This window comes from Bos grunniens, chromosome 5 (genome assembly GCF_055505025.1).
Source record: "Bos grunniens cultivar Pamir isolate PY7600 chromosome 5, Bosgru_T2T1.0, whole genome shotgun sequence".
NCBI classification, from domain to species: Eukaryota; Metazoa; Chordata; class Mammalia; order Artiodactyla; family Bovidae; genus Bos; species Bos grunniens.
This window is the reverse complement of record NC_141169.1, coordinates 27,901,581-27,926,452: the sequence shown is the minus strand read 5'-3', so window position 1 is coordinate 27,926,452 and position 24,872 is coordinate 27,901,581. Positions and strand designations below refer to the sequence as shown.

General features: G+C 45.9%; 1 protein-coding gene and 1 pseudogene across 2 annotated transcripts; one reads left to right on the top strand and one right to left on the bottom strand.

Annotated features, from left to right (window-relative positions):
* The first annotated feature begins 3,261 nt into the window (after positions 1 to 3,261).
* LOC147371535 (ADP-ribosylation factor-like protein 2-binding protein pseudogene) lies at positions 3,262 to 6,866 on the top strand (annotated as a pseudogene). Its single transcript, XR_015163632.1, has one exon. The product of XR_015163632.1 is annotated as an ADP-ribosylation factor-like protein 2-binding protein pseudogene (transcript).
* A 3,588-nt stretch (positions 6,867 to 10,454) lies between these two features.
* Positions 10,455 to 18,788, bottom strand: LOC147371534 (keratin, type II cytoskeletal 2 oral-like). The gene is made up of 9 exons (XM_086399338.1): positions 18,234 to 18,788; positions 16,915 to 17,141; positions 15,748 to 15,808; positions 14,948 to 15,043; positions 13,997 to 14,161; positions 13,764 to 13,889; positions 12,907 to 13,127; positions 11,240 to 11,274; positions 10,455 to 10,824 (listed from the first exon to the last, which is right to left on the bottom strand). Exons 1-9 carry the CDS (start codon positions 18,786 to 18,788, stop codon positions 10,517 to 10,519), a joined length of 1,794 nt encoding a protein of 597 aa, XP_086255464.1. The 3' UTR covers positions 10,455 to 10,516.
* Positions 18,789 to 24,872: the final 6,084 nt, after the last annotated feature.

The window sequence follows — 24,872 nt, the reverse complement described above, 5'->3', positions numbered from 1 at the left end:
AATCAGGAGGGGTAAGAGCAGTGGGTAGAACAAAGATAAAACAAGATAATGAGTTGACTGTTGACCTGGGTGAAGGGTCCAGAAGCACTGATTATACTACTCTCATTTTCATAAGAGGAATTTTGAAATTTGTTTGAAATTTCCCATAAGAAAAAGATTTTTAAATAGCTACTTCACATAAGACTAAATATAACACTTTTCTTCTCTATAATACACAAGCAATTTTTGCTTTAAGTAGCAGTTTCCCTTCCAAGTACACCCAAATGAGGACATTATTGTGTATAACTCAAATTTGTAATTTGCCTGAACCTGGCCACTGTAATAAGAAGTTGGGTGGTAAGATCAAAATCCAAAAATAATTTGACAGTTTGGGGCTCGAGCCAAATCTAACAAGAAAGATTTAACAGAGATTAATGTAAATCAAAACCTTAGATGTATTAAAACAAAACAAGCTGTATGGTTCAGCCTGGGGAGATTCACAATAGCTTTTATAAAGTGGCGCCAGCTCAGGATGACTCAGCAGCAGGAAAGGGCTGCTAGACTCACCTGCAAGGTTGGAGGATGCACAAAAATTAGTCCCCATGTTCACGCTTTTCGTGAGCTAGTTAATCCTCATCTAGCGGGTTGGGCTGTATTCCCTATATCCAGAGTGTGACATGCAGCCTGGGAGGGAGCATGCCAAAGCATAGGAGGAAATGGAAGTGTTCAGCTTGGAGAAGGAATATGATAAAGAGACAACCATCCCCAAACATGTGGAGATTCTCATGCACAGGGAGACTTGCTCCCCATGGTCACAGAGGAGAAACCTTGAACCAATGGGTAGAATTTACGAGGTAGGACAAAGCTTAGCATCTTCTGTGAGAGAGAGAAGGACCCCACCCAGGAGGGTGGATCACCAGTTAGAGAACTGGTTTTGGAGAGGACTCCAGTATCTAAATGGGGCTCCTCTTTATGGCCTCTGAAGTCATTTCTAGCCTTAAGAGTCTGATTCTTCAGAAATCAATGAACAGCAGTAACTCTAAAAATAATGATGGTAATATCATAGATTTATTGAGTACTTACCTTGTTCTGGGAGCTGTGCCAACTCTAGCATGCATTCAATTATTTAGTCAGTTCATCAATCAACAAGTGCTATGAAGTGCACATTTTCTATCCAGTATTAAGCAACATATGAACAGTATATGACATAGTCCCTCTCTTTAAAGAGTTTGTAATCTAGTTGCTAATCAAAATTTCCATATCTGTAGTACAATAGCTGTATGAATATCGCTCATTCTATAAAGTGCTTTTCATGTATTCCTTGAAACATCCCTGAGAGACAGATTTTATTTTTATTACCACATTGTTGCTGTTGTTGTTCAGTCGCTCAGTCGTATCCAATTCTTTGCAACCCCATGGACTGCAGCACACCAGGCTTCCCTGTCCACCACCATCTCCCAGAGCCTGTTCATGTCCATGGAGTTAGTGATGCCATCCAACCGTCTCATCCTCTGTCGTCCCCTTCTCCTCCTGCCTTCTGTCTTTCCCAGCATCAGAATCTTTTCTAATGAGTTATCACTTTACATCAGGTGGCCAAAGTATTGGAGCTTCAGCTTTAGCACCAGTCCTTCTAATGAATATTCAGGATTGATTTCCTTTAGGATTGACTGGTTTGATCTCCTTGCAGTCCAAGGGACTCTCAAGAGTCTTCTCCAGCATCACAGTTCAAAAGCATCGATTCTTCAGCACTCAGCCTTCTTTATGGTCCAACTCTCATATCCATACGTGACTACTGGAAAAACCATAGCTTTGACTATATGGACTTTTGTCAGCAACTTGGTGTCTCTGCTTTTTAATATGCACTCAACATAAAAACTAATAGCTAATATTTTTAATTGCTCTCTTCTTCTGGTCTGCCTGTTTCTAGTGTTGCTCAGTGTGATCCTAGCCTCAAACAAGAGAAGATTAGCTTTTTATTTTTAAAACCCTCTCATCCCAATAATAAAGGAATTCAATTAAAAATCATAATCTAAGTTTTAAAAAAGGATTCTAATCACCCCATGATAAATATTCCCTAGCAGATGAAACAAAAAATAAAATGTGCTGAATTATTTAAGTTTTATTATCCATAAGAACTGTGAGAGAGAGTCTTTTGGGTGTTTTTGTTTTTGTCTTAAAGTAAACATAACAAAATGGACAAAGTCTGGGACTATTTTAAAGTTGAGCTTTGGAACAGACTTTATTTGATTTTAAGCAGAAAATCTGTGAGCAGATCCGAGCTAACGGAGGGGCTGGGAGAAGTCAAGTTTATAAGGGAGCAATGGTGAGCATCAGCCTCCCAAAACAGAAGAGTCCCCTAGGCAGCTGGACCAGATTTCAGAACCAAGGACAGAGCAGAGCTCTGAATAAAAGTAGGCCTCTGCAGAGCCTGGCAGGCTACAGTCCGTGGGGTCACAAAAGAGTCAGACATGACTTAGAGACTAAATAACAACTGTCATCAAAAGGATTCCCAAGTGGTGCAGTAGTAAAGAGTCTGCCTGCCAGTGCAGGAGACGCTAGAGATGTGTGTTTGCCTGGCAGGTATAGTCCATGGGATCGCAAACAGTTGGACACGACTCAACATGCATGCATGCACGCTGCCATCAAAAATCAGAGACACCCCACTGCCCAAACTTATTGTGAAGAAGTAAAACTCCATATGTGTTATTAATAAAGCACAGAGGTTATAAGTAGGGATTCTGGGGTCCAACAACACTTGTTCAAACCCTGGCTCTACCACCTGCTAACTGTGACCTTTACCACAGTGTGAACTTTACCTCTCTGTGTCGCCTTTCCCTCAGTGTAAAATGTGGATAAACACACCTACTTCATGGGACCATTATGAAGACTAAATGAGTTAGCCCCCAAATTCCCCTCCAATCCAGGCTGCCACATAACATTGAGCAGAGTTCCGTGTGCTATACAGTAGTTCCTTGTTGGCTATCAATTTGAGATATAGCAGTGTGTATGTGTCCATTCTAAACTCCTGAATGGATACATGTATATATATGCACCCACATATACATATGTATATATATGCATATCTGAGTCCCTTCACTGTTCACCTGGAACTATCACAGCATTGTTTGTTAATTGGCTGTATCCTGATACAAAATTTAAAAGTTAAAAAAAAAGACAGTGAGTTACACATGGAATTCTCAAAACAATGTCTGGGCAGGTAAAAATTACTAAATAAAATTTTACTTCATTTACTGTTTTTCCAGAAACTTGAAATCTCAGGATATGAGGGGAAAAGGAGGTCCAAGTGTTGTAGCCAAAGTCTTGCCAGGAGGAGGGATGGCTGCCATTGAACCACAGGGAATGAGGATATAGCAGCTGCTTTTGACCACATTCTCCCACCACTCTGGCCCAAAGATCCAAGAGGGAGGTAAGGAAAGGCTGCCCTGGAGGTGGCCAGGCTGGGCACTGAAGTTAACCAGTTGGCTATTACTGAGCCATTTGGAATTCTTGGCCATGACTGAACCCTGAAGCCAGTATGTAAGATGTGCCAGTCTGGGGGTGTGGCCTGCCGTGAGATGGATCCAGAAAGAGTGACGCACATCATGGCAGTTGGACATATTACAAAGTCTGACACAGTTGACTTAACCCCAAAGACTCCCTCAGCACCCCTTCTCTCTCTCACTCACTCCACACACAACTGCTAATATAACTTCCTGCAGGCCACATTTCCTGTGTGCTGCCCTCTAATTTAGCAAACATCATGGGTCCCTTTTATTGTATCAAGCTCATAGAGCTAAATGCATCATTATGTATTGCATTTTAATGGAGATGAGAAACCAGAGAGGTGAGGGGAGGCAGGGCAGAGTTCATGGGCAAGGGAACTAAAGAAACTAATCGGATGGGGGTGGCCTCAGGGACAAACTCCTAGCTTGACAATGTCTATCTGGGCTTTAGCTTCCTGGCAGATGAGATCATAGTGTCATCAATCCTGGGAGAAAAAAAAAAACTATTGCAGAGAGGTGTGGCTAAGGGTAGGGAGAGTTTCTGCATCATCTATCAAGTCCCAGTCTCAATATTTGATGCATGACTGCTGGTCACTGCTGGTGATGGTCTCCATAGTCCTGGGTTCCGGTCATCAACTACAGGGCAACACTTGGAAATCCTTCTGAGAAAGTGTCATCCAGTCTCAGTCTCTGAGAAAGGACCGCCATTTTCCCTTTGCTTGTCCCATCTCCTCCTTATATAACCCCACCACCCTGCTCACCTTCTTCACAACCATGAAGTCATTCTTAGCCTCAGCACTTGTTAAACTCATCTGCATATCTACAAGGAAGGAGAAAGTTTATGCCCAAAGGACAGCTGAGTCAAAGTATGTGTGCATGTGCCCAGGGAAAGGTGTTTATCCCTGGAGATGGGCAATAATTATGGAAAGCTGAAACAAACTATTAGAAATACCTTAAGTCCTAGATTTTATTTGTACTTCCATCACAAAGGATTATTGTTGGCTGGCTAAGACCCTGCATCTTAATTATCAGTTTCTCAAGCAAAAAAGTGAATGAAATAAATTAAAGAACATTTAAATATGAACTGTGCTGGCCTTGACTGTGAGAAACCACATCTTTAATAAGGCAGAATGCTTGACTTGAAACAACCAAATGACTAGTGTTAATGGTGGGAGGGGTTATGGAGCTCTAGTGCACACATTTGCTAATTGCTCTCCCTAGCAGCCTGGAAACAGAGAAAACAGTTAGGCATTTTTCTCTGTCAGCTAGCCAGACATTATTTCAGTGACCTTGGGCATCAGAGTGGGGTTCTCAGAAACTCAGCCAGTGGGAGAAAGAATGTCCAGAATGTACAAGAAAGGTAGGAGGAAGGATAGAGAAACTGATTCAATTAGCACATCAACCTCTGCTGTCAATTGTATAGCAGCAAGCCAAGGAAACCTACTCCCCTCTGAATCCCTACAGAACTTTCTAACGAATTCTTTGGTATATGTCCCTGGTCCTTCACCCCTTCAAGGATCTCAGAGTCTTCTCCACCCTTCCTGGAGAACCAATTCTTACTAGAAGATAAGCACCCTCCCCATCCATATCCCAGGCAAACCCAATGCCCCATCCCACATCAGATTCCTGGGAAGCAAACTCTGAGATGGATTTGTGGGCAGAAAACATATGGGGAGTGCCCTTAGGATTAATGTTGTGAGGGAGGGAATGAAGCAGGATTGGCGTAGGGAGCTATCTACTACAGACCCCTAATCCCTTCAAAGCTGATTCCTGCTTATCTTTCTCTTAGCCTCACCCCACTCCTCATCTACCACTGCAGGCATGATTTTGGAGGTGGCCCTTCCACCAACTTGGTCCCAGTTTCCTGCAATCCTGTTAGCCTCCTCTGACCTCCCTCTCCCGGAACTAGGTTCTATCTTCCTGACCTCACCCCAGCTATTCTCAGAATCCCCACAGATAACTAATTATGGCTCAATGATGAATGTTTCTGGGATTCTGGACTCCTGAGTGGCTCAAGTGCTGTTGGAGTCCTTGCCTCAGACAAGCAGATTAATAAGAAAAACAAAATATGCACCCAAAGAGAAAATGGATTAAACAAAAGAAGAAAAAATTCACAGAAAGTGAAAGTTAAAGAATAAGCAGATTTATAATGTTCAACTTCATTACTAATCAAAGAGATGAAAATAAAACCTGAAAAAAACAGTGGAAAATTCAAAAATATCACAAAGTGATCATAAGACTGGAGAAACAAGAAATCGTATATTACTTATAAAAGTATCAATTGGCACAATGTTTCTAGACAGAAGTCTGACAATATAAATCAAAATTTTAAAGTGGCCTAGCAATTCCACATCTAGGAAGGTATCTTAAAGAATGAATGGATGAGTGCTCAGAGATATGTGTTCATTGCAGCAATGTTTATTACACTGGAAAATAATAGAAATAACATATGCATCAAAGTGCTATGCTACAAGCATATAACGGAATATTGCTCAGTCATTAAGAATGATGTCAGCCTTGGTTACAGGAAGCAGGGCGTGGTTCCGGAGGTCAGTAATGGGAGCCAAGTCCAGAGTGGTGGATGGGGCATAGAGTTCCGGGGTACGCTGCGCCAACCCAGACTCGGCTGGGCCCCAGACTGGTGAAAGGGCATGGAATGGATATAGCGGAAGTGACCGAAGTCTTGGAGGAAGAGAGTCTCGCAGTATCCACTTCTTCCACCGCTGAAGCTGAATTTGATGCTGTGGTTGGCTCTAGGGAGGACATGATCATGGATGCTGAATTCCAAGTACTGAAGAGAAATTTCATGGACAGATACTACCAGGAATTTAAAAACACGGAAGAGAATAAACTCACCTACCCGGCAATTTTTAACAAAAACCTTTCTTCCATAGAAAAGTATATTGAAAATCAGCTCCTGGAGCGGATACCCGGATACAACATGGCAATTTTCACCAGAACGTTAAAGCACCATAATGATGAAATGGTTCATGACGTATTCAACATGCTCACATGCACAGACTTTCCGGCATTTAAAGAGATGTTTCTAGAGTATAGAACAGAAAAAGAAGGCCGACGACTGGATTTATGCAGTGGTTTGGTGGTGACTTCCTTGTGCAAATCAGCTTCCCAGAACAACACGAAGCACCACCTCCTCCGTCCAGGCAGTGGAAGCCTTCTGATACCATGAGCCAAATCATCTGGAAGAGGCTTCTGTTCGCAATGACAAGAGAGTACATCTTGAAGAGACTAGCTCTGTTCTGCAGCATTTTGTTAATTTTAGATATTAATGGGTCAAAAAGATAATTACCTGACTCTCCCAGGACTTCTGCTCTTTCTGAAACACTTTTCCATTCAATAATCCCTGCTAAAGGGAATAACTTCTCATTGTGCTTTTGAGAGTCTGGCTGCTCTGGAGCAAGGCTGTGTCAAGCATTCCACCTGGAAGGCCCCTACCCCAGCATATATATTCCTGTGTCAACAAAGTGGAATAATACCATGTCCCAATACCAAACACCACAGGCGGGCTTTGCCTGAACCTTTGAGGTACTCATAGCTCCTTCACTTGGGTAAACCTTTCATGCAGTGGCCCCCTGTGTGGGATCTTTTATGATTTGGGCAGTACTTACGTAGGGTGTTAGAATATCTGCACCTGTCTTTAGAGTTCTGAAACTCTATTTTCTGCCTGCCATCATGGGGAAATTAGAACTAGTTTTGGTTGTGGAAATAGACTGGAAAAGATTTCCTTTATCCAAAAGCTGCATGTGAGAATCAACTTCCTAGTCTTGGGTTTGCAGTTCTTCTATCACTGTCTTCTAGTTCTGATATAGACTCCATGTTTTAAGAGAAACCTCTTTTTTTCTAGAATAGTTTTTGGAGAAAAAATTGTAGATGAATATTCTAATTCATCTATTAGATTTGATCTTAGAATTTCTGTGATTAACCAGTTCAAATCTAAGTATTAAGTGCTTGTCATTTTTAGGTGTTAGTGCTATGATGGTGTTAGTGGTGTTACCAGTATGATGTTGTTCCCTGGTGTTACTACTTTCCCTGATGCCAATGAATATATGCTATACTCTGTAAATAGACTAAAAGACATCCTTTTCTATAGTATATTAAGTGTATTTGTGCAAGTTCACTTAAAATCCTTCTGTATAAATCAGTTGGTTAGTTTCAGGTTGGGTTGGGAATGGTGGCGGTTGTGGTAGTAAGTCACTTCAGTCATGCCTAACTCTTTGCAACCCTGTGGACTGTAGCCCGCCAGGCTCCTCTGTCCATGGGGTTCTTCAGGCAGGAATACTGGAATGGGTTGCCCTGCCCTCCTCCAGGGGATCTTCCCAACCCAGGGATCGAACCTGCATCTCTTATGTCTCCTGCATTGGCAGGCAAATTCTTTACCACTATCACCACCTGGGAAGTCCTGCGTTGAGCATAGGTTTGGTAAAAATGTGATTCTTCAAGTTCTGCACTCCCAAGCCTATTCTTCTTCCTATCAAAATCAAGTTCCACTGGTCTAACCCAGCCAGAGAAAGAAGGGAGCTTTGATTTTTGATCTTCCATCTAGGTTTGGTTTAGGAAAATGTTTGGTAGAATATTACAGACCAGAAAACATGTATATCACACCTCTAGATAGAAAAAAAAAAATAGTAGTTTAAACTCTATTTAAAAACTCTGTCTTCCTCCCAGGCCAGCTCCAGGCTTCCTCTCCCAGTCTTTCACTACCTCCCTCAAGAGCCCCCTCTGCCAACTCTTCTCGAAAGAGTTCACAAGAGGATCCTAGGTCCTCCCTGTAACTTTCAGCTCCATCCTGCCTTGCAGTGTGATCTATCCCATCTTCCTGGGAGGAGGGAAGTCTGTTCTTATTCATTTCAATTCATTCTTTCAACTGACCACCAAACTTTTACTCAGTGCCCCACACCCTGTGCAGGGCCCTGAGACAGCACACCACACCAAGATTTCCACACATGGAGCAGATGGATAAAGAGACTACAGAGACTCATGGAACTCTGTTCAGTGTTATGCAGCAGCCTGGATGGGATGGGAGTTTGGTGGGGGTGGAATGGATACACATATATGTATGGCTGAGTCCCTTTGCCGCTCACCTGAAACTACCACAGTGTTTTGTTAACTGGCTATAACCCAATACAAAATTAAAAGTTTAAAAAGAGAGACTGCAGTGGCTACCCTCAACCCTGCTGCTCCAGTGTAGTGAAAAGCTGGTTTAATCCAGGACTCTTTTCAGTAAACTAAGCAACACATGGAGCAGAGCATCTGGGGTGTTTTCCTAAGATTAGTGAAGTTTCTTGGAATGTCTCTAAAGGGCCGGTAAGGGCAGTAATCCAGAATGGCCTGCCCTGCTCCCAAAATCCCCAGAGCTGTGCCAGGGATAAATGGGAAAGAGAGCTACCTCCTGCCTGTAGACCTTAAAAAGATGGGCATAGATTTACTGAACTCTCAAGTGTAGGAACTTTGAAATATCTCCTTCTCCAGAGCTGCTATACTTGGGGTGAACACAGGAGATCACATCAGGCTGTAGAACATGAATCTTGAGCAATCTCCTGGTAATCTTGGACCATCAGACAAATGTACCATTGCCTTATTAGTCCAGCTCTGATCTCACTTCTGGGTGGTAATGCATGACTTACAGTGACTTACAAACCAGAGTTTTATCACACTCAAAGACCTGCAGAAGGGATTGGTTTGGCAGGTGGGGAAAGGAATGAGACTCTAATTGCCATCTCCACGGACTCTCTCAGTCTCTCTGGTTTCCATCAGTGGCTCTCTTATTACCCTGATCCTTCCTGGGTTTGCGATTCAGCTTTCTGAGAATGACTGGGAAATGTTGGTGGAAGGGTAAACACTCACCTTTCCCACTCATAATTTTACATCTATCTGGTGTGAGCCTCACTAGTGTAGCACTCCTGCCTCTTACCTGAAAGAAAGTGAAAGTGTTAGTGTCTCAGTTATGTCTGACTCTTTGCAACCCCATGGATGAGGTTCTTCTGTTCATAGAATTCTCCAGGCAAGAATACTGGAGTGGGTTGCCATTCCCTTCACCAGGGGATCTTCCTGACCCCGAGATCAAACCTGGGTCTCCCACGTTGCAGGCTGATTCTTTACCATCTGAACCACCAGGGAAACCCTTGCCTCTTACCTGGAAGGAACCAAATCCCACTGGAATCTATTACATCGATGAACTGCAAAACACTCCTTTACCAAGACTGGGTCTCAGAGGCCCAGTGGGGACAAAAGGGCGGGTGGGAAGGCCTCCTTGGGAGTGGGCAGTCCCCACTGAAGCAACATACTCTTGACCAGTCCTATCACAAGAACACAACCAAATGGATAGAGGAGAAGCCAAGACTATGCAGTGTCCTTTACACCCACTACTAACCTAAGAAATCACCATCCATACCTGATTTCCATCTATTCTTGGACCTTGGTTTATTCTGTGACTCCTTGAAAGCCAAATACCAGAATATGAAATACAGTGCAATTTATTGGGAAAAGAAAGTACAACAACCATCAGCAGAGAATCCACAGCTCAGGGAATTAAGGTGCCAGAGGTGAGTCAGGATATGATGTCCAGATGTGGGGCGGGAACCCTGAGAACCAACGGTCCAGAGATCTTAACCATTTACCCTCTAGCAGCAGCCCCACTGCACTGCCCTCCTCAGGCAGGGGCTGAAACATTCCAGCCTCAGACCATCAACTCCCAAGAGAGATGGCCCAGGGAGGGAACAGGCCAGGCTGGGAAGACCCACACTTGTCTGGGCTGAGGTGTTGCTGTCCAAAGTCAGGGGCCTTTACAAAAGTGCATCTAGGGCATCATCATCCCAGACTAGCAGCTGGACCTCCCAGGCCTAGGAGAGGTCTTGGGGATGGAGGAGCCAGGAAGTTCAACCGCTTCTCCCAGGAGCTTGAGGAAAAGCAAGGTTGGGGCTGGCATTTGTCCATGCCAAGCAGAGAGGGGAGTACTGTCCCAAGCTGAGGGGAAACCAGTGGGCATGGAGATTGCTCTCCCCCCCAACAAAGGATCACTTGCAAAGCTGGTTTGAGCTGGTGGTCTGAGTGAAGCAGAGGGTGGTGCCGCCCCCACCGCCAGACCTGTAGCCAGTGCTTCCTGAGCTCTGGACGCAGCTCTGGTTCACAGAGCCGCTGCTCCCATTGCTGCAGGCCGGGGAGCCCCCGCCGCTGCCTCTGCCCCCACCGCTGCCGCCGCTGACTCCTCTGTAGCTGCCACCGCCGCCTCTGTAGCCACTGCCACTGCCACCAGTGACCCCTCCAAATCCCCCACGGCCTCCACCAGGGCTGGTGCCTGTGCTGGTGACGTTGCTGACCACCGCTAAGGAAAACAAGCACTGGACTCAGGCTCAGGCCCTGGGCCTGTACCCCAACCCTGCTTGGCTGTGTGACTCAGAGAAAGTTACTCAACTTCTCTGAGGCCTCAGTGGGTAAACAGCAGGAGTGAGCCCTGGCCCTCTGGTTCCCTTCCCCAGGAATAAGAGCCAGAAGTATCCATAGGAATTTCTGGTTCTCCAACCTAAGGAATTCCCTGGGACCACAGGGGCTTCAGCTCTGGCCTGCCAGTTGGTCAAGTTCCACTAGGAGCAGAGTAGTGTGGCCATTGCCTGAGACCCTGGACACTTTGGTGGCCTGGCCGCCTTGCATGGGTCAGGCTCTCCCACCCAAATGTCAGTCAGGATGTTTCTAGTTGCCCTTTCTGCATCCCAGGGAGAAAGTTTTGAAAGGCTACTTACAAATGCACACAGCGCTCTGACACTCTCCAGACATTCTAAAAAAGCAAGAGGAGATGAGGATTATTTCTGCAATGAGTCCTTAGATGAAGAGCTCAGGGTTCATAACCCTGGGAGCCATGTCCTCCCTTTTGCCCTTGTAGGGGCCAGCTCCCAAAAGAAGAAAGGCTATTCTGAGTCTGTTTCCAGACACAGATCTCCCCAGGAAAAGGGGCTGCTGCAGGGAAGTAAGGCTTCCAGCAGCTCCACCAATCACCATCTCTCCATCTTCCCATCATCTTTCACTAATTTCCAAGATTATCTTCCAGACACACTACTCATCACTCAACACCCCCTTGATTAGCCCATCCTCACCTCTCCTCCGCTGCTGAGACCATCTTCCCACCTTAGCTATGCCCTTCCCCTCCTTCACCCAGGCCTGGCTTTCTTATTCCTACAGCTCTTCTTCCGGGAAGCCTTCCCCAGTGAGCCCTCCTGGGGTGGTGGTGGCAGTAATGGTTATTCAAGAAGGATAATATGTGAGAGGGGCTGACACTCAACACATGATGGAAATGTCCTGCCCACTCTCCCCATCTTCCTGTGCCTCATTCTTGTTCACGGAACAGGCATGACCACATGTTTGAGCAAACACGGAACGTGTCCACACGCCTTGCCACTGTGGCCCCCACTGGTGTCGCTGTCTCCTTGCTCATCCCACACTTCCCAATGCATGCAGCACCATCTGCACTCTCACTCCTTTTCTTAGAGACGTAAGAAATCCTTAAGTTTTCTTCTCACATGTGAGTTCTGCTTCCTCCATCAGATTGGGAGCTGCCTGAAGACAGAGGCTCTGAACACAGGATTCATGGAGCAGCTAGTCATTAGAAGGATCTTTCAATTCTTGACACCCCTTTGGCATTTGACATCCACTCGCTGAGCCCTTATCTGCTACTTGCTATTGTGTTATTTTTCCAGAGTATGTATGTATCAGCCACCTTCCCATATAGACTCAGCCTCAGGGATGCAGGTGTTCTAGGACTGTCTATACTGAGCTGTCCAGCATGGTAACCACTCCCCACCTGAAGCTATTTTATTTAAATTAAATTAAATATAAAACTCAGCTGCACGCGCCAGGTTTCGTGTGCTCAAGTGGCCAAGGGCTACTATATTAGATAGCACAGATATAGGCCATTGTCATCATCCGAGAAACGTCCAGTGGACAGCACTATAACTTTTATTATAAGCCCAAAGGACTTTCCCTTCCACCTGCATACAGTGAGGCTCAACAGAGGTGTTTAGTCACTCAGTCGTGTCTGACTCTTTGCGACCCCATGGACTGCAGCACACCAGGCTTCCCTGTCCTTTGCTATCTCCTGGAGTTTACTCAAACTCATGTCCATTGAGTCAGTGATTCTATCCAACTATCTCATCCCCTGTCGCCCAACAGAGATATGTAATGCAATATTGATGTCTAAGGTAAATCAAAGTGTGAGATAAGTTTGATTGTCTGTATATACATATATGTATATATATATATATAGAGAGAGAGAGAGTGGGGCCTGAATCCTCAACTCTGTCATTCAGGAGATTCCTTACCTATTGTCCTCTCCCTATAACCTTGTTCCCTTTCTCCACTATCAAAGGTCACTCTGAACTCACTTCTGGAGGATAATGACCCCACAGCCCCTCACCTGCACTCCTCACTCTCCAGCAGCTTGCGGTAGGTAGCGATCTCCACATCCAAGGCCAGTTTGATATTCATCAACTCCTGGTAGTCACGCACCAGCTGAGCCAGGTCATCCTTGGCCTGCTGAAGGGCGTCCTGCAGTTCTTGGATCTTGGCTTTGGCATCCTTGAGGGCCAGCTCCCCACGCTGCTCAGCATCAGCAATAGCGTTCTGCAGGTTGGCATTCTAGGAAAGAGGGAGTTAAGAGACTGTTTAGCCTAGTGACCGGAAAGCAAACAGCTGATCTTTCCAACATCTCTTACCCATCCAAGAAATTCCTCCCTTTCCCTTCCTCCCCTTCTTAGAAATTCAGTGGCGCATACTCAGAAAACAGAAGTCAGTTTCAAAGTTGGTTCAGTCTTCTTCGGCCCTTTTAAATTAACTCATGTCTCATCAAGAAAAGGAACACCGATTTGCTGGTTAAGGTGGAGGTAGTCTGGTAAGTGGTTCTTTTTTTTTAAGATTGTTATAATCACTTCATTCTAGTGATACAAATTAGTCTTCAAGGTTACATGAAGTGAGTGATAAATAGCTCATTGAGGGCAGATCCTACTGAGAGCTGAGTGTTTAAGACCACCCTTACAGTTGGAAGATTTGCTGCTGGGCAAACCAGAATGGACAACTGTCTCTCTTTAGGGAGCCTTCTGAGAAGCCCAACCTCGGGGAGGAGAATCGAGGAGAACAGAGTGTCCCAGAGACCAGGTTGTCCCACAGGCAACCACAAAAGAACTGAGAAGGCCTGTGGCAGAAGTCCAGCTGTTGCTTCTCCTCCTCCCCAGGGCCCAGAAGACCTCCAGGACTTTCCACTCAGCCCAGACCCACCTGCTTCTTGACATTCTCAATCTCAGCCCGCAGCCTCGGGATCATCCGGTTGAGCTCCATGATCTCGTTCTTGGTGTTCTTCAGGTCATCCCCATGCCTTCCAGCCTTGTTCTCCAGCTCTCCAAGCTGACAGAAGAGAAACCCATCATCACAACTTTGCAAACTGTTGGAGCGCTTTTGATGGAGGTCAGCGGACCTCCAGCTAGAGTGTGGGAACAGAGGAGAGCTCCCACCTTGGTCTGGTACAGGGCCTCGGCCTCGGCCTTGCTCTTCTGGGCAATGTCCTCGTACTGGGCCTTGACCTCACTGATGATGCTGTCCAAGTCCAGGCAACGGTTGTTGTCCATGGACAGGACCACGGACATGTCATTAAGGTGATTCTGCATCTGGGTCAGTTCCTGTGGGAAACATGGAGCTCACTTTCACCTCTCCTGGCCTCAAGAGATGCTGAGAATAAAGAAGTCCACGAGTCTTCTACCCCCACAACAAGGGGGCCAGGAGTGGGAGAGTTAGAAATACCAGCTTCCATTTCAGGCCCAGCTACAGCCAAAAGGATATCATACAATAAAACAAAAGAAAAAAGGAACAACACCTATATAATAAGATTGTTGGCCTGAAAGTATCAGTCAGTGAACCCTACTGGGTGGGTTTCCAGGGGACTGCAGTAAGGAGGGGTCCTCTGGAAGAGCTCACTGTGGTACTGGGTTAGGAGCCAGAGGGTTAGAGGCAACTACAAAGGGTAAGTAGGGGACAGAGAGGGACCCTGGTCCTGTGAACCAGGTCCAGGCAACCATGAGGAGTTAAGTTGGCATTCCCTGGGTGGAGTAGAGCTGAGGTCTGAGCCCTACTGCTGGTTTCGTGAGTGTCCTGCCATGTGCGTGCATGTGCCCAGTCGCTCAGTTGCATCTGACTCTTGGTGACTGCATGGACTGTAGCCCTCCAGGCTCCTCTGTCCATGGGATTCTCCAGGCAAGAATACCAGAGTGGGTTGCCATGCCCTTCTCCAGGGCGTCTTCCCTACCCAGGTATCAAACCCGCATCTCCTGCATTGCAGGCAGATTCTTTACCACTGAGCCACCTAGGAAGCCCCATCCTGCCACGTGACTGTCCCCTGATGTCACACTTGGGAAGCATGCTTGGAAAGATGCGAGAAGGCTCTGGGGCTTGGACGACCAAGGAATCACTGTCTCATAGAGGGTCCTCAGAGAGTTGAGTTCATCTGTCAGGCCGTCCACCTTGGCTTGAAGCTCCACCTTGTTCATGAAGGCTGCATCCACGTCCTGAAAAAAAGGAAGGGAGGAGGGCAGTCAGAAACCCAGAAGAAGGTGACCGTCTGTTCCCCTCCACCCACAGCGCTGTTCTGAGTCTTCATTGTTCTTCTTTGCCCCGCCCCCATTCCTCTTTCTAATTATGACTTCTCTTTTTTGAAAGAAAGGAAAAGTGGTTTTCTTCCTTTTAATTGCCTTGGCCAATCAAATCCCAATGCTTTGACAAAACATACACCCCATCAGCCAGGTACGGAGTAAGGGTAGCAAAATCACATTTATCCAATATGTGACTTTGGTTAGGTAGGACCAAAAACCCAGCCTCTTGAAGAGAAAGGAAGGCATTCTTCTCACAACTTCATCCTTATGATGACTGGCTGACACAAGCTATCAGTATTTGCTGATTGTTTTTATTAATAACATCCAGGGTACACTTGTAGGCTGAAAACCTTGATTCAATGCTATAGATAAAGCCTGCATTATTATTTCACATCACCAATCAGCTCATCGGTCACATTATAAGATGTCATCTCCACCAGCAACATACTCAGAGCAGCTTCCTTCATCAAACTCCTCATTCCCCAAAAATGCAAGAAAAGATGTAAACAGCCCACAGAGCATAGGGTCACAGGGCCCCAGAGAAGTTGGCTCTGCTCTCCCTCCTGGGGGGTCCACACCCAGAAAGGGAGCCAAGGTCCCCATTGTCCCAGATTCCTCACCTTCTTGAGCCCCACAAACTCATTCTCTGCAGCAGTAGGCTTGTTGATCTCATCTTCATACCTGGGACAGAAAGAGCCACATGTTTGGACATTCATATTTCAGAAGTTGGAAAAAACAAAAAAAGAACTCAGGCAGAATCTCCTCACCAAGGGACGGGACCAGCTTCAAGGGTGTGCAACCCGTGCAGTTATACAGAGCCCTGGGTTCAGAAGGTCCTTATGTTTGGTTTAAAGCTCTGTTGACCCAGTCTTTAAATTCTTAATAATTTTTTGACAAGGGCCCTGAGTTTTCATTTCACACTGAACCCCCAAACTGATGTAGCCAGTCCTGCCTAGAGGCCTTTTGGAGCTCAGGCCACTGCCTTGACCACCTCCTTCTAGGTCTGAGTGACATGCCAAGGAGTGCCAGGCAGGGGAGGGGAAGGCTTCGAGGAGCCCAGCTCTAGAGACATCACGAAGCACGTGGGCAGATAAGCCCAGAGAGGTATTTGCTCAGGCTGGCTGTTTCAACCTCTGTTTTCTCTGTTTCTCTTTTCATTAATCTGAGCAGGTGCCCACAAGCTTGTGCATATGGAGTGGAATGGGGCCTCCCCAGAACAGGCTTTCCCCTTCTTGCAGGTCCTGACCCCTAGGGATGTCTGGACCCCCCTTCCCATCTTGAGAGGTCCTGTTTACCTCTTGCAGACCTCAGAGGATGTCAGCCATAATTACAAACACGCAAGAGAGAGCTGACTGAAGCTGCAGAAATGGGACTGGGCTGGACACATTGGAAGAGCACTTTACAGCAGTCTGCCTGGAACCTGGGACCTGCCCCACCCACCAGTTCAGAATCTAGGACCAGAGCAGGGGAATTTGCATTTTTGATGGGTTTCCAGGGTGCTGCCTTGGTACAGTAAAGTGTGGAGGGCCCTCCAGTCTGAAGGACTTTGAACTCTGGGAGGACTCTCTCATCCATCTGGGCTGGTGTAGAAGGGCCCTGCCTGGAGAGTGACAAATCTGGCATCATCAGCCACTTGGAAGTCTCAGTCCTCAACCCTCTCACATACTCAATAAATCCATCCACAAGTCCTGACTGAAGGTACAGTCAGGAACAGTTAAAAATCCTCAGTTGGGACCACACCTCCCTGCTAATCCCAAGAGGGGAAACTCCTCAGCTGGGGCCCTCACTTCTTTCTTAAGTCTTCCACCAGGTCCTGCATGTTCCTTAGCTCTCCTTCCAGATTTCCCTTCTCTGCCAGAGCCGAATCCAGCTGCCTGCGCAGGCAGTTGATGCAGCTTTCAAATAAAGGCTCCAGGCCTCCGGAGCCCAAGCTGGAGCCCAAGCCCGCAGTCCACTGCTGGAGCAGGTCCCATTTGGTTTCTAGGACCTTGTTCTGCTGTTCCAGGAACCGCACCTGTAGCAGGGGAGGTACAGAAAGAGTCAGCTTCTTGAGTTGGGCAGGTGGGGCCATCCAACCCAAAGGGTTCCATATGTGGAAACTCAACCCGGTCATCCAATCTTCAAGAGCCTGTTTTTTCAGGAATTTTAGAAGGATGAGGGTTTAGAAAAGGAGGAAGAGATACATTGAGTGCTTCCTGAATGCTGTTTTCACATAGTCTATCTCATTTAACCCTCCCATACAACTACCTATAAAGGGTGTTGTCCCCATTTTGTAGATAAGGAAACTGAGGCTCCATGTGCTTAAATAAGTTGCCCAAAGTAAGGTGACTACTAAGTGACAAAACTAAGAGACAAACCCAGCCCTCATCAAGTCTATTGGAATCCTTCAGCATACGCCTAAAGGAGACCTGCACAGACGAAGGTGTTTCTCATCATCTTTTAAAGGAAAGCTTTTTTACCTCCCTTCAAGCAGGGAAAATAGTCAACAAGGTTTAACTTTTGCTAAATTTTTCTTATTCTCCTTAATTGTTTCCCCTTTCAGTTACTCAGCTTCCAGCTAACTTCAGTTTAACTTCAAATCCCAGGCTCTTTCCTTCACATCAAGCATACGTTTCCCGGCCCGAGTATGGACAGCTTGGTGTAATGTGGGCTGAAGCATAGCATCATCTAGAAGGTAAGTCAATTGTCACTACTCATCACCGAGAGGCAGTCCTGAGATTCCTCCTAATACAGGTTTGGTTGTCAGCTAGTTTGGATTACCAAGCAATTGCTCCTCAAGAGTCACTGAAAGTTAGCTATAATAATTTCGTGGTTAATGCCCCTTTCTTAAAAAGAGCTAAGAGCATTCCTGGACTCTCACTTCACTTTCCTGGGCCCTATCCAAAGAAGAAAATCAGGAGATGAAACCCTTCTCCATTTCACAACTGGGAAAACAGGGCCTGCAGAGCAAGAGAGGCATACTGACTGTCCTGTGGGGGCCAAGGTAGAACCAGCACAAGAAGCTGGAGCCCCTGCCTCTAAGCCTGGCAGGTCCCATGGGCTTCTTCCTATACCATCCCCCTGGGCAGCCCAACCCCTCCAGGACACCTCTGGGCTTTGCCCTCACTTTGTCCATGAATGAGGCGAACTTGTTGTTGAGGATCTTGATCTGCTCCCTCTCCTGGGCCTTTACTTGCCCAATCTGGGGATCGATCTCCACACTGAGGGGCTGCAGGAGGCTCTGGTTGATGGTCACTTCCTGGATTCCCCCAGGGCAGACACTAGAGCCATAGCTACCAGGCCCACCAAAGCTACTAGTCCCTCCAAAGCCACCAACCCCTCCATAACCACTGCCCATTCCTCTGACTCCACAAATGCTACCCCCATAACCACCTCCATAATCACCTCCATAGCCACTGATGCAGCTGCTGCGCCCTCCCCCAAAGCCACCAGCCCAGGAGCCAGCCACGCTGATGGAGATGCTCTTATTGCCACCCAGGTTGTAGAGACTGCCACTGCCAAAGCCGCCTGCTCTGCTCCGGGACCCACAGACCCCTGTGCCAGCTCCTCCAGAGCGGGCCACACAGCTCATCCTGCTGCTGCTGCAGGGGACCATGGCAGAGCAGACAGAGAAGCCCTGGCTCCCTCCACTGATGGATTTCTTGCAGACTTGTCTGTTCATGGTGAGAGAGCTCAAAGGCAAGCTAGCAATCACTTAGCAGGAGCTGCAAGAGGGATGAGGACAGAGGATGGGGACAACAGAGGAGACTGGTCTTTATATACCAAGGAGTTTGGCTTGGAAGAAGGAGAGGCAAGCAATTAGCTGAGAGTCATCTTGGGTTTGGTTTGCCTCCCAGGCAATAAGTTACTTGCACTTTGCAAACACACCTCAAAAATAATCCCCCGGACCAAAGTGACTTTGCTTTCTTGGCTTAATCATCCAAACGCCTCAGTTGACAAAGGACTGGAGCTCTCCTCCCTCCATGGGTTTCCTCAAGGCTCTCAGGGAACTCAAACAGCACCTGATCCAGCAGGATGAATGGGGGTTTGATACCAGAGGGTCAGGAGCTACTGAGCTCTGTGACACCAGGCTAAGGACCAGACAACATTTTCCAGGTGACCTGAGTCCCTCCCTGCATGCAGACTGCCACCACTCCATGGCATGTCTGTGATACTTCAAAGAAATATCCAGAGGAGGGCTTAGGTTGGAGAGGATAGAGGGCTGAGAGGTACACTGACCCCACAAGGATCCACTCTGGCACCACCTCTGCCAAATCATCCCTTAAGCCAGCTTGTCTCTTGAGCTGAGAGGTGCTGCTGTCATGGGAAACACATGTGAAGATAAAATATCTGACCTGTGGGAGCAATGAAGGTCAGATATGCAGCAAGTGTGAAGCTTGCGAAGAAGAGGGGATGCATATGGAGAGGAGTCTCAGACCAAGCCCCTCTACCACCATCCTAGACCAGCAGCAGGTGATTTCTGGATCTAGAAGCAAGGGAGGGCAGAATGTGGGACCAGTTGGCTGATGGAGTCAGCTCAAAGACCCCATTCATCATCTTAGAATGAGAGTGCATGCTGTATCAGATCTAGTGGCCTTTGACCCCCTCTCCCCTCCACCACCTGGTCTGAGTTAGATGCCCCTCCCTCTTTTTCCACCACACCCTGTGCTTTTCCACCAGGGCCCTGATTCAGAGTATCCTTATCTGTTTATTGGAAAAGGAGTACATCAAGGCTGTATATTGTCACCCTGCTTATTTAACTTATATGCAGAGTACATCATGAGAAACGCTGGACTGGAAGAAACACAAGCTGGAATCAAGATTCCCGGGAGAAATATCAATCACCTCAGATATGCAGATGACACCACCCTTATGGCAGAAAGTGGAGAGGAACTAAAAAGCCTCTTGATGAAGGTGAAAGAGGAGAGTGAAAAAGTTGGCTTAAAACTCAACATTCAGAAAACGAAGATCATGGCATCTGGTCCCATCACTTCATGGGAAATAGATGGGGAAACAGTGGAAACAGTGTCAGACTTTATTTTGGGGGGCTCTAAAATCACTGCAGATGGTGACTGCAGCCATGAAATTAAAAGACACTTACTCCTTGGAAGAAAAGTTATGACCAACCTAGATAGCATATTGAAAAGCAGAGACATTACTTTGCCAACAAATGTCCATCTAGTCAAGGCTATGGTTTTTCCAGTGGTCATGTATGGATGTGAGAGTTGGACTGTGAAGAAAGCTGAGCGCCAAAGAATTGATGCTTTTGAACTGTGGTGTTGGAGAAGACTCTTGAGAGTCCCTTGGACTGCAAGGAGATCCAACCAGTCCATTCTGAGGGAGATCAGCCCTGGGATTTCTTTGGAAGGAATGATGCTGAAGCTGAAACTCCAATACTTTGGCCACCTCATGCGAAGAGTTGACTCATTGGAAAAGACTCTGATTCTAGGAGGGATTGGGGGCAGGAGGAGAAGGGGACGACAGAGGATGAGATGGCTAGATGGCATCACTGACTTGATGGACGTGAGTCTGAGTGAATTCCAGGAGTTGGTGATGGACAGCGAGGCCTGGCGTGCTGCGATTCATGGGGTCGCAACTGAGCAACTGAACTGAACTGAACTGAACTGTTTATTTGTCAGAACCCCTCTGGGTCCTGAGCTTGTCAAGGGAAAGAGTTGAATCCTACTCATTCTGAATCTCCAGCCTGTGCGTAGGGTAAGCACACTGAGAATGTGTGTTAACTGATGACTAGTATCTAAGTGTATAAATAGTCTAGACCCAGTCTTATGGAATGTAAATCTTCAGAGGAAGGGTTTGGGTGTCTGTATTCTTAACAAGCCCTTTAGGTAATCCTTATGATCAGGGAGGTTTGGGAAGCCCTGATCTAGAAGATAGGTGTTCCTTCTGGGCTCAGGGAGTGAGGGGAATGGAGGACCCTTGGCAGTAGAGTGAGTACACTGATGCGTTACTGCTCTGACTTTTGACAGCTCAATCGTCTCCCATCCTTGGACCAACCCATCTCCACACCCAGCCACACCACTCATGGCAAGAACAAATTCTCATGTTGTTACCTATATATGGGACTTCACAAGCTATGGCAGAAATAGGAGCAAGTGATTCTCACACCCCGAGAAATAGGTGGTGAGTCTATCTCCAGAATGCTGGTCAAGTCGGCAACATGCACTCTCTTTCTGGGATGGTCTCCAGACAAGGCAGTCTGGTGCAGAGGACTGGTCTGGAAAACCCTCAAGAACCTCAAGTTTAGCAATTTTAAGTGCTCTGCAGCTAATTCTCAATTCTCTGCTCTGCTTCTTGTCTAAAGTTAGTCCACTTGGTTAGAAGCTCAGTAGCTCTTTGACCTTGAACAAGTTACTTAATTTTTATGTGTCTTGGTTTCCTCAACTATAAGATGGGGATGATAATAGCAGGTACTCGAGCATTAAACAAGTTAAATGAATATGAAATGCTTACTATGGTGCTTAACACATGGTAAGCACTCTATGTTCACTGATGGCTAATATTCTACTTGGGAACATGGGGAAGGGAGTAACTTATGTTTGGCCTTGACTGTCCTCAAGAAAACCTTCAGCCCTGAGAAAAAAGCTGAGTGTGAGTGGAGAGTAAGATAAACAAGTTGGGACAGTAGAGAGTAAGACCTCTGCTAGAATTGGTTTGGATTGGGTGACCTTGAGCAGTGACTCAACACACAAGTTTGTGTTCTAATCTGTCAAATCCCTTCCAACCTAATTGGTTTGTGATGAGCCTCACAGGAAATGTAAGTTGAAAGTCCTTGATAGTTACAAAATGCCACACAAAACAAGGTAACTGGGGTCTAACAGAAAGCCTGTCATCGTGGACTTCAGAAGACCTGGGTTCAAATAACCTCTTGTCTCCCTCTTACCATGTGACGACCTCAGTCAAGCTACTTGACCTCTTTGTCGTTGCTGTTTAGTTGCGAAGTCTAGAATTCTTTAGCCTCTCTTATATGTAAAATGAGCCCCACTCACAGGATTGTTTTGAGATTTAAATTGTGTCCAGCAACAAACTGGGTTTTTAAGTCAACGTTACCCATCGATAGCCAATTCATGAAGGGGATCTGTGTCAGGTTCTTCTTTGAGACATTTCCATCAGTTGAATGCCAGTCCTCTTGGTGAAGTCTGTGTTCATAATCTTTGAAACTCCTTGAAAAGCAGAAGACAAAATGCCCTCCCTGGGAACAAAGCTGAGCCAGGCTCACCTGAAGCCCCGAGTGAGAGCTCAAAGCAAACAAGGACAAACATCAATGTCTCTGACTCCCTTCCCCTCCCTTGGCTCCAGTGCTGAGACAGCGGGTGGCAGCCTCCTATGTATGGCTGATTTCTGCCATCCTGGTAGATACTGAAGAAGAGGAATGGAGAGAGGTGATGGGCAGGTCACTGAAGCACAGTTTTGGGTTGGATTCCCCCAATCCACATACCCTGAGCCTGCCAACCACCGCCTTCTTTAGCCGGTTGGGATTGTTTTCTCAGCAGTTGACTAAAGCTGCTGAAAATATCCAGAGTTAGCATCCTGGGCTATATTTCCCACTGATCTTCTAGGGCAGTTCCAATGAACTACCTGCTGCCAACAGTGTGAGTTCTAATCCCTCACTTGCTGGAACCTTCTGTGTAAGGTTGCCAAGTGGCAGAACACTCTGAATCCTTATTTCCTCACCTAGAAAATAAGACAGTTTTCATGAAGCTGAGTGGTTCCCTCTAACCAAATTGTTCTCTGGTACTCAACTGCAGTGAGAATGCTTGAGTTTCCTAAAACGTAATTGTAAGAGGAAGAATGAATCATGAGACAGTAGTCATTACCTCTAGGTCAAAGTGAGCAGACATCCTTCTCCATATAGGAGATAAGGATGAAGGGGTGATTCTTACATGCCCTTTTCTACATATGGATTCTCAGATCCAATTTTCAAGATAATCATTAATTTGTTCTTCAAAAAAAAGCAGTCATTCTGGATCTGCTGCCCCTGGACTAAGAATTATTATTTTCTCCTTTTTATCATGTTAAAATAAAAACTTGGCACTGCTGAAATAACTTTACTTAACAAATATAAACTTTTTTACATTAACAAATGTAAATGTAAAAATGTAAATTTTTTACTTAACAGTAAAAATATATTACTCTATAGCTCCCATCAACCACTTAAGCTTGATAAAGAAGTGAATGCCTAAGTACAGCTAAATCCTTTTGTTACTAAACCTTATTAGCAATCACAATTTTTTCTAAATTCTGGTTCCCTCTCCAGACTGGATTAAAATACTCTTCAACTCATCCCTAAATCCTTATCTAGTACTAGATTCTCTCCCAGGGCTTATCTAGGGCAGAAATCTATCTCCAGGTTAGCCTTGATTAAGACGTTTTGTGGTTAAATAAATTTGGGAAATGAAAATTGTTTAGCTTTCTCTTGGGTTTTTATTAAAGCTTATTTGCCTATTGAAAGCCTCTTTCTTGTACAAAGAATCATTTACTTTTACTAAATCGGAGCTCCCCAAACAAACCTAGCAACAAAATCTTTCTATGTTAACCCCTATTAACTTGTTGAATATACTTTTGTTGTTGTTGTTGTTGTTCAGTCACTAAGTCGTGTCCAGCTCTTTGCAACCCCATGGACTGCAGCATCCCAGGCTCTTCTGTCCTCCACTATCTCCCAGAGTATGCTCAAAAGAAACACTAAAACAAAATGAATAAGAATGCAAAGAACTAAACAGACATTTCTCCAAAGAAGACATACAGATGGCTAACAAACACATGAAAAGATGCTCGACATCACTCATTATCAGAGAAATGCAAATCAAAACTGCAATAAGGTACCATCTCATGCCAGTCAGAATGGCTGCTATCAAAAAGCCTACAAACAATAAATGCTGGAGAGGGTGCAGAGAAAAGGGAACCCTCTTACACTGTTGGTGGGAATGCAAACTAGTACAGCCACTATGGAGAACAGTGTGGAGATTCCTTAAAAAACTGGAAATAGAACTGCCATGCTGCTGCTGCTGCTGCTGCCAAGTCGCTTCATTTGTGTCCAACTCTGTGCGACCCCAGAGACGGCAGCCCACCAGGCTCCCCCGTCCCTGGGATTCTCCAGGCAAGAACACAGGAGTGGGTTGCCATTTCCAATGCGTGAAAGTGAAGTCGCTCAGTAGTGTCCAACTCTTAGCGACCCCATGGACTTCAGACTACCAGGCTCCTCCATCCATGGGATTTGCCAGGCAAGAATACTGGAGTGGGTTGCCATTGCCTTCTCTGAGAACTGCCATACGACCCAACAATCCCACTGCTGGGCATACACACCGAGGAAACCAGAATTGAAAGAGACACTTGTACCCCAGTGTTCATCACAGCACTGTTTACAATGTCCAGGACATGGAAGCAACCTAGATGTCCATTGGCAGATGAATGGATGAGAGAGCTGTGGTATATACACACAATGGAATATTACTCAGCTATTAAAAAGAATGCATTTGAATCAGTTCTAATGAGGTGGATGAAACTCCACAATGAAGTAAGTCAGAAAGAAAAACATGAATACAGTATATTAACACATGTATATGGAATTTAGAAAGATGGTAAAGATGACCCTATATGCGAGACAGCAAAAGAGACACAGATGTAAAGAACAGACTTTTGGGCTCTGTGGGAGAAGGTGAGAGTGGGATGATTTGAGAGAATAGCATTGCAACATGTATATTACCATATGTGAAATAGATCGCCAGTCCAGGTTCAGTGCATGAGACAG

What these genes read in the sequence shown, in the direction of transcription:
- LOC147371534 (XM_086399338.1), bottom strand. Translation starts at nt 18,788, where the DNA reads ATGAACAGACAAGTCTGCAAGAAATCCATCAGTGGAGGGAGCCAGGGC. An exon ending in GTGGAAGACTTAAGAAAGAA is followed by an intron (nt 15,809 to 16,914) that starts GTGAGGGCCCCA and finishes TTTCTGTCCCAG; the next exon opens with GTATGAAGATGAGATCAACA. An exon ending in TCAGAGCGCTGTGTGCATTT is followed by an intron (nt 10,825 to 11,239) that starts GTAAGTAGCCTT and finishes TGTTTTCCTTAG; the next exon opens with CGGTGGTCAGCAACGTCACC.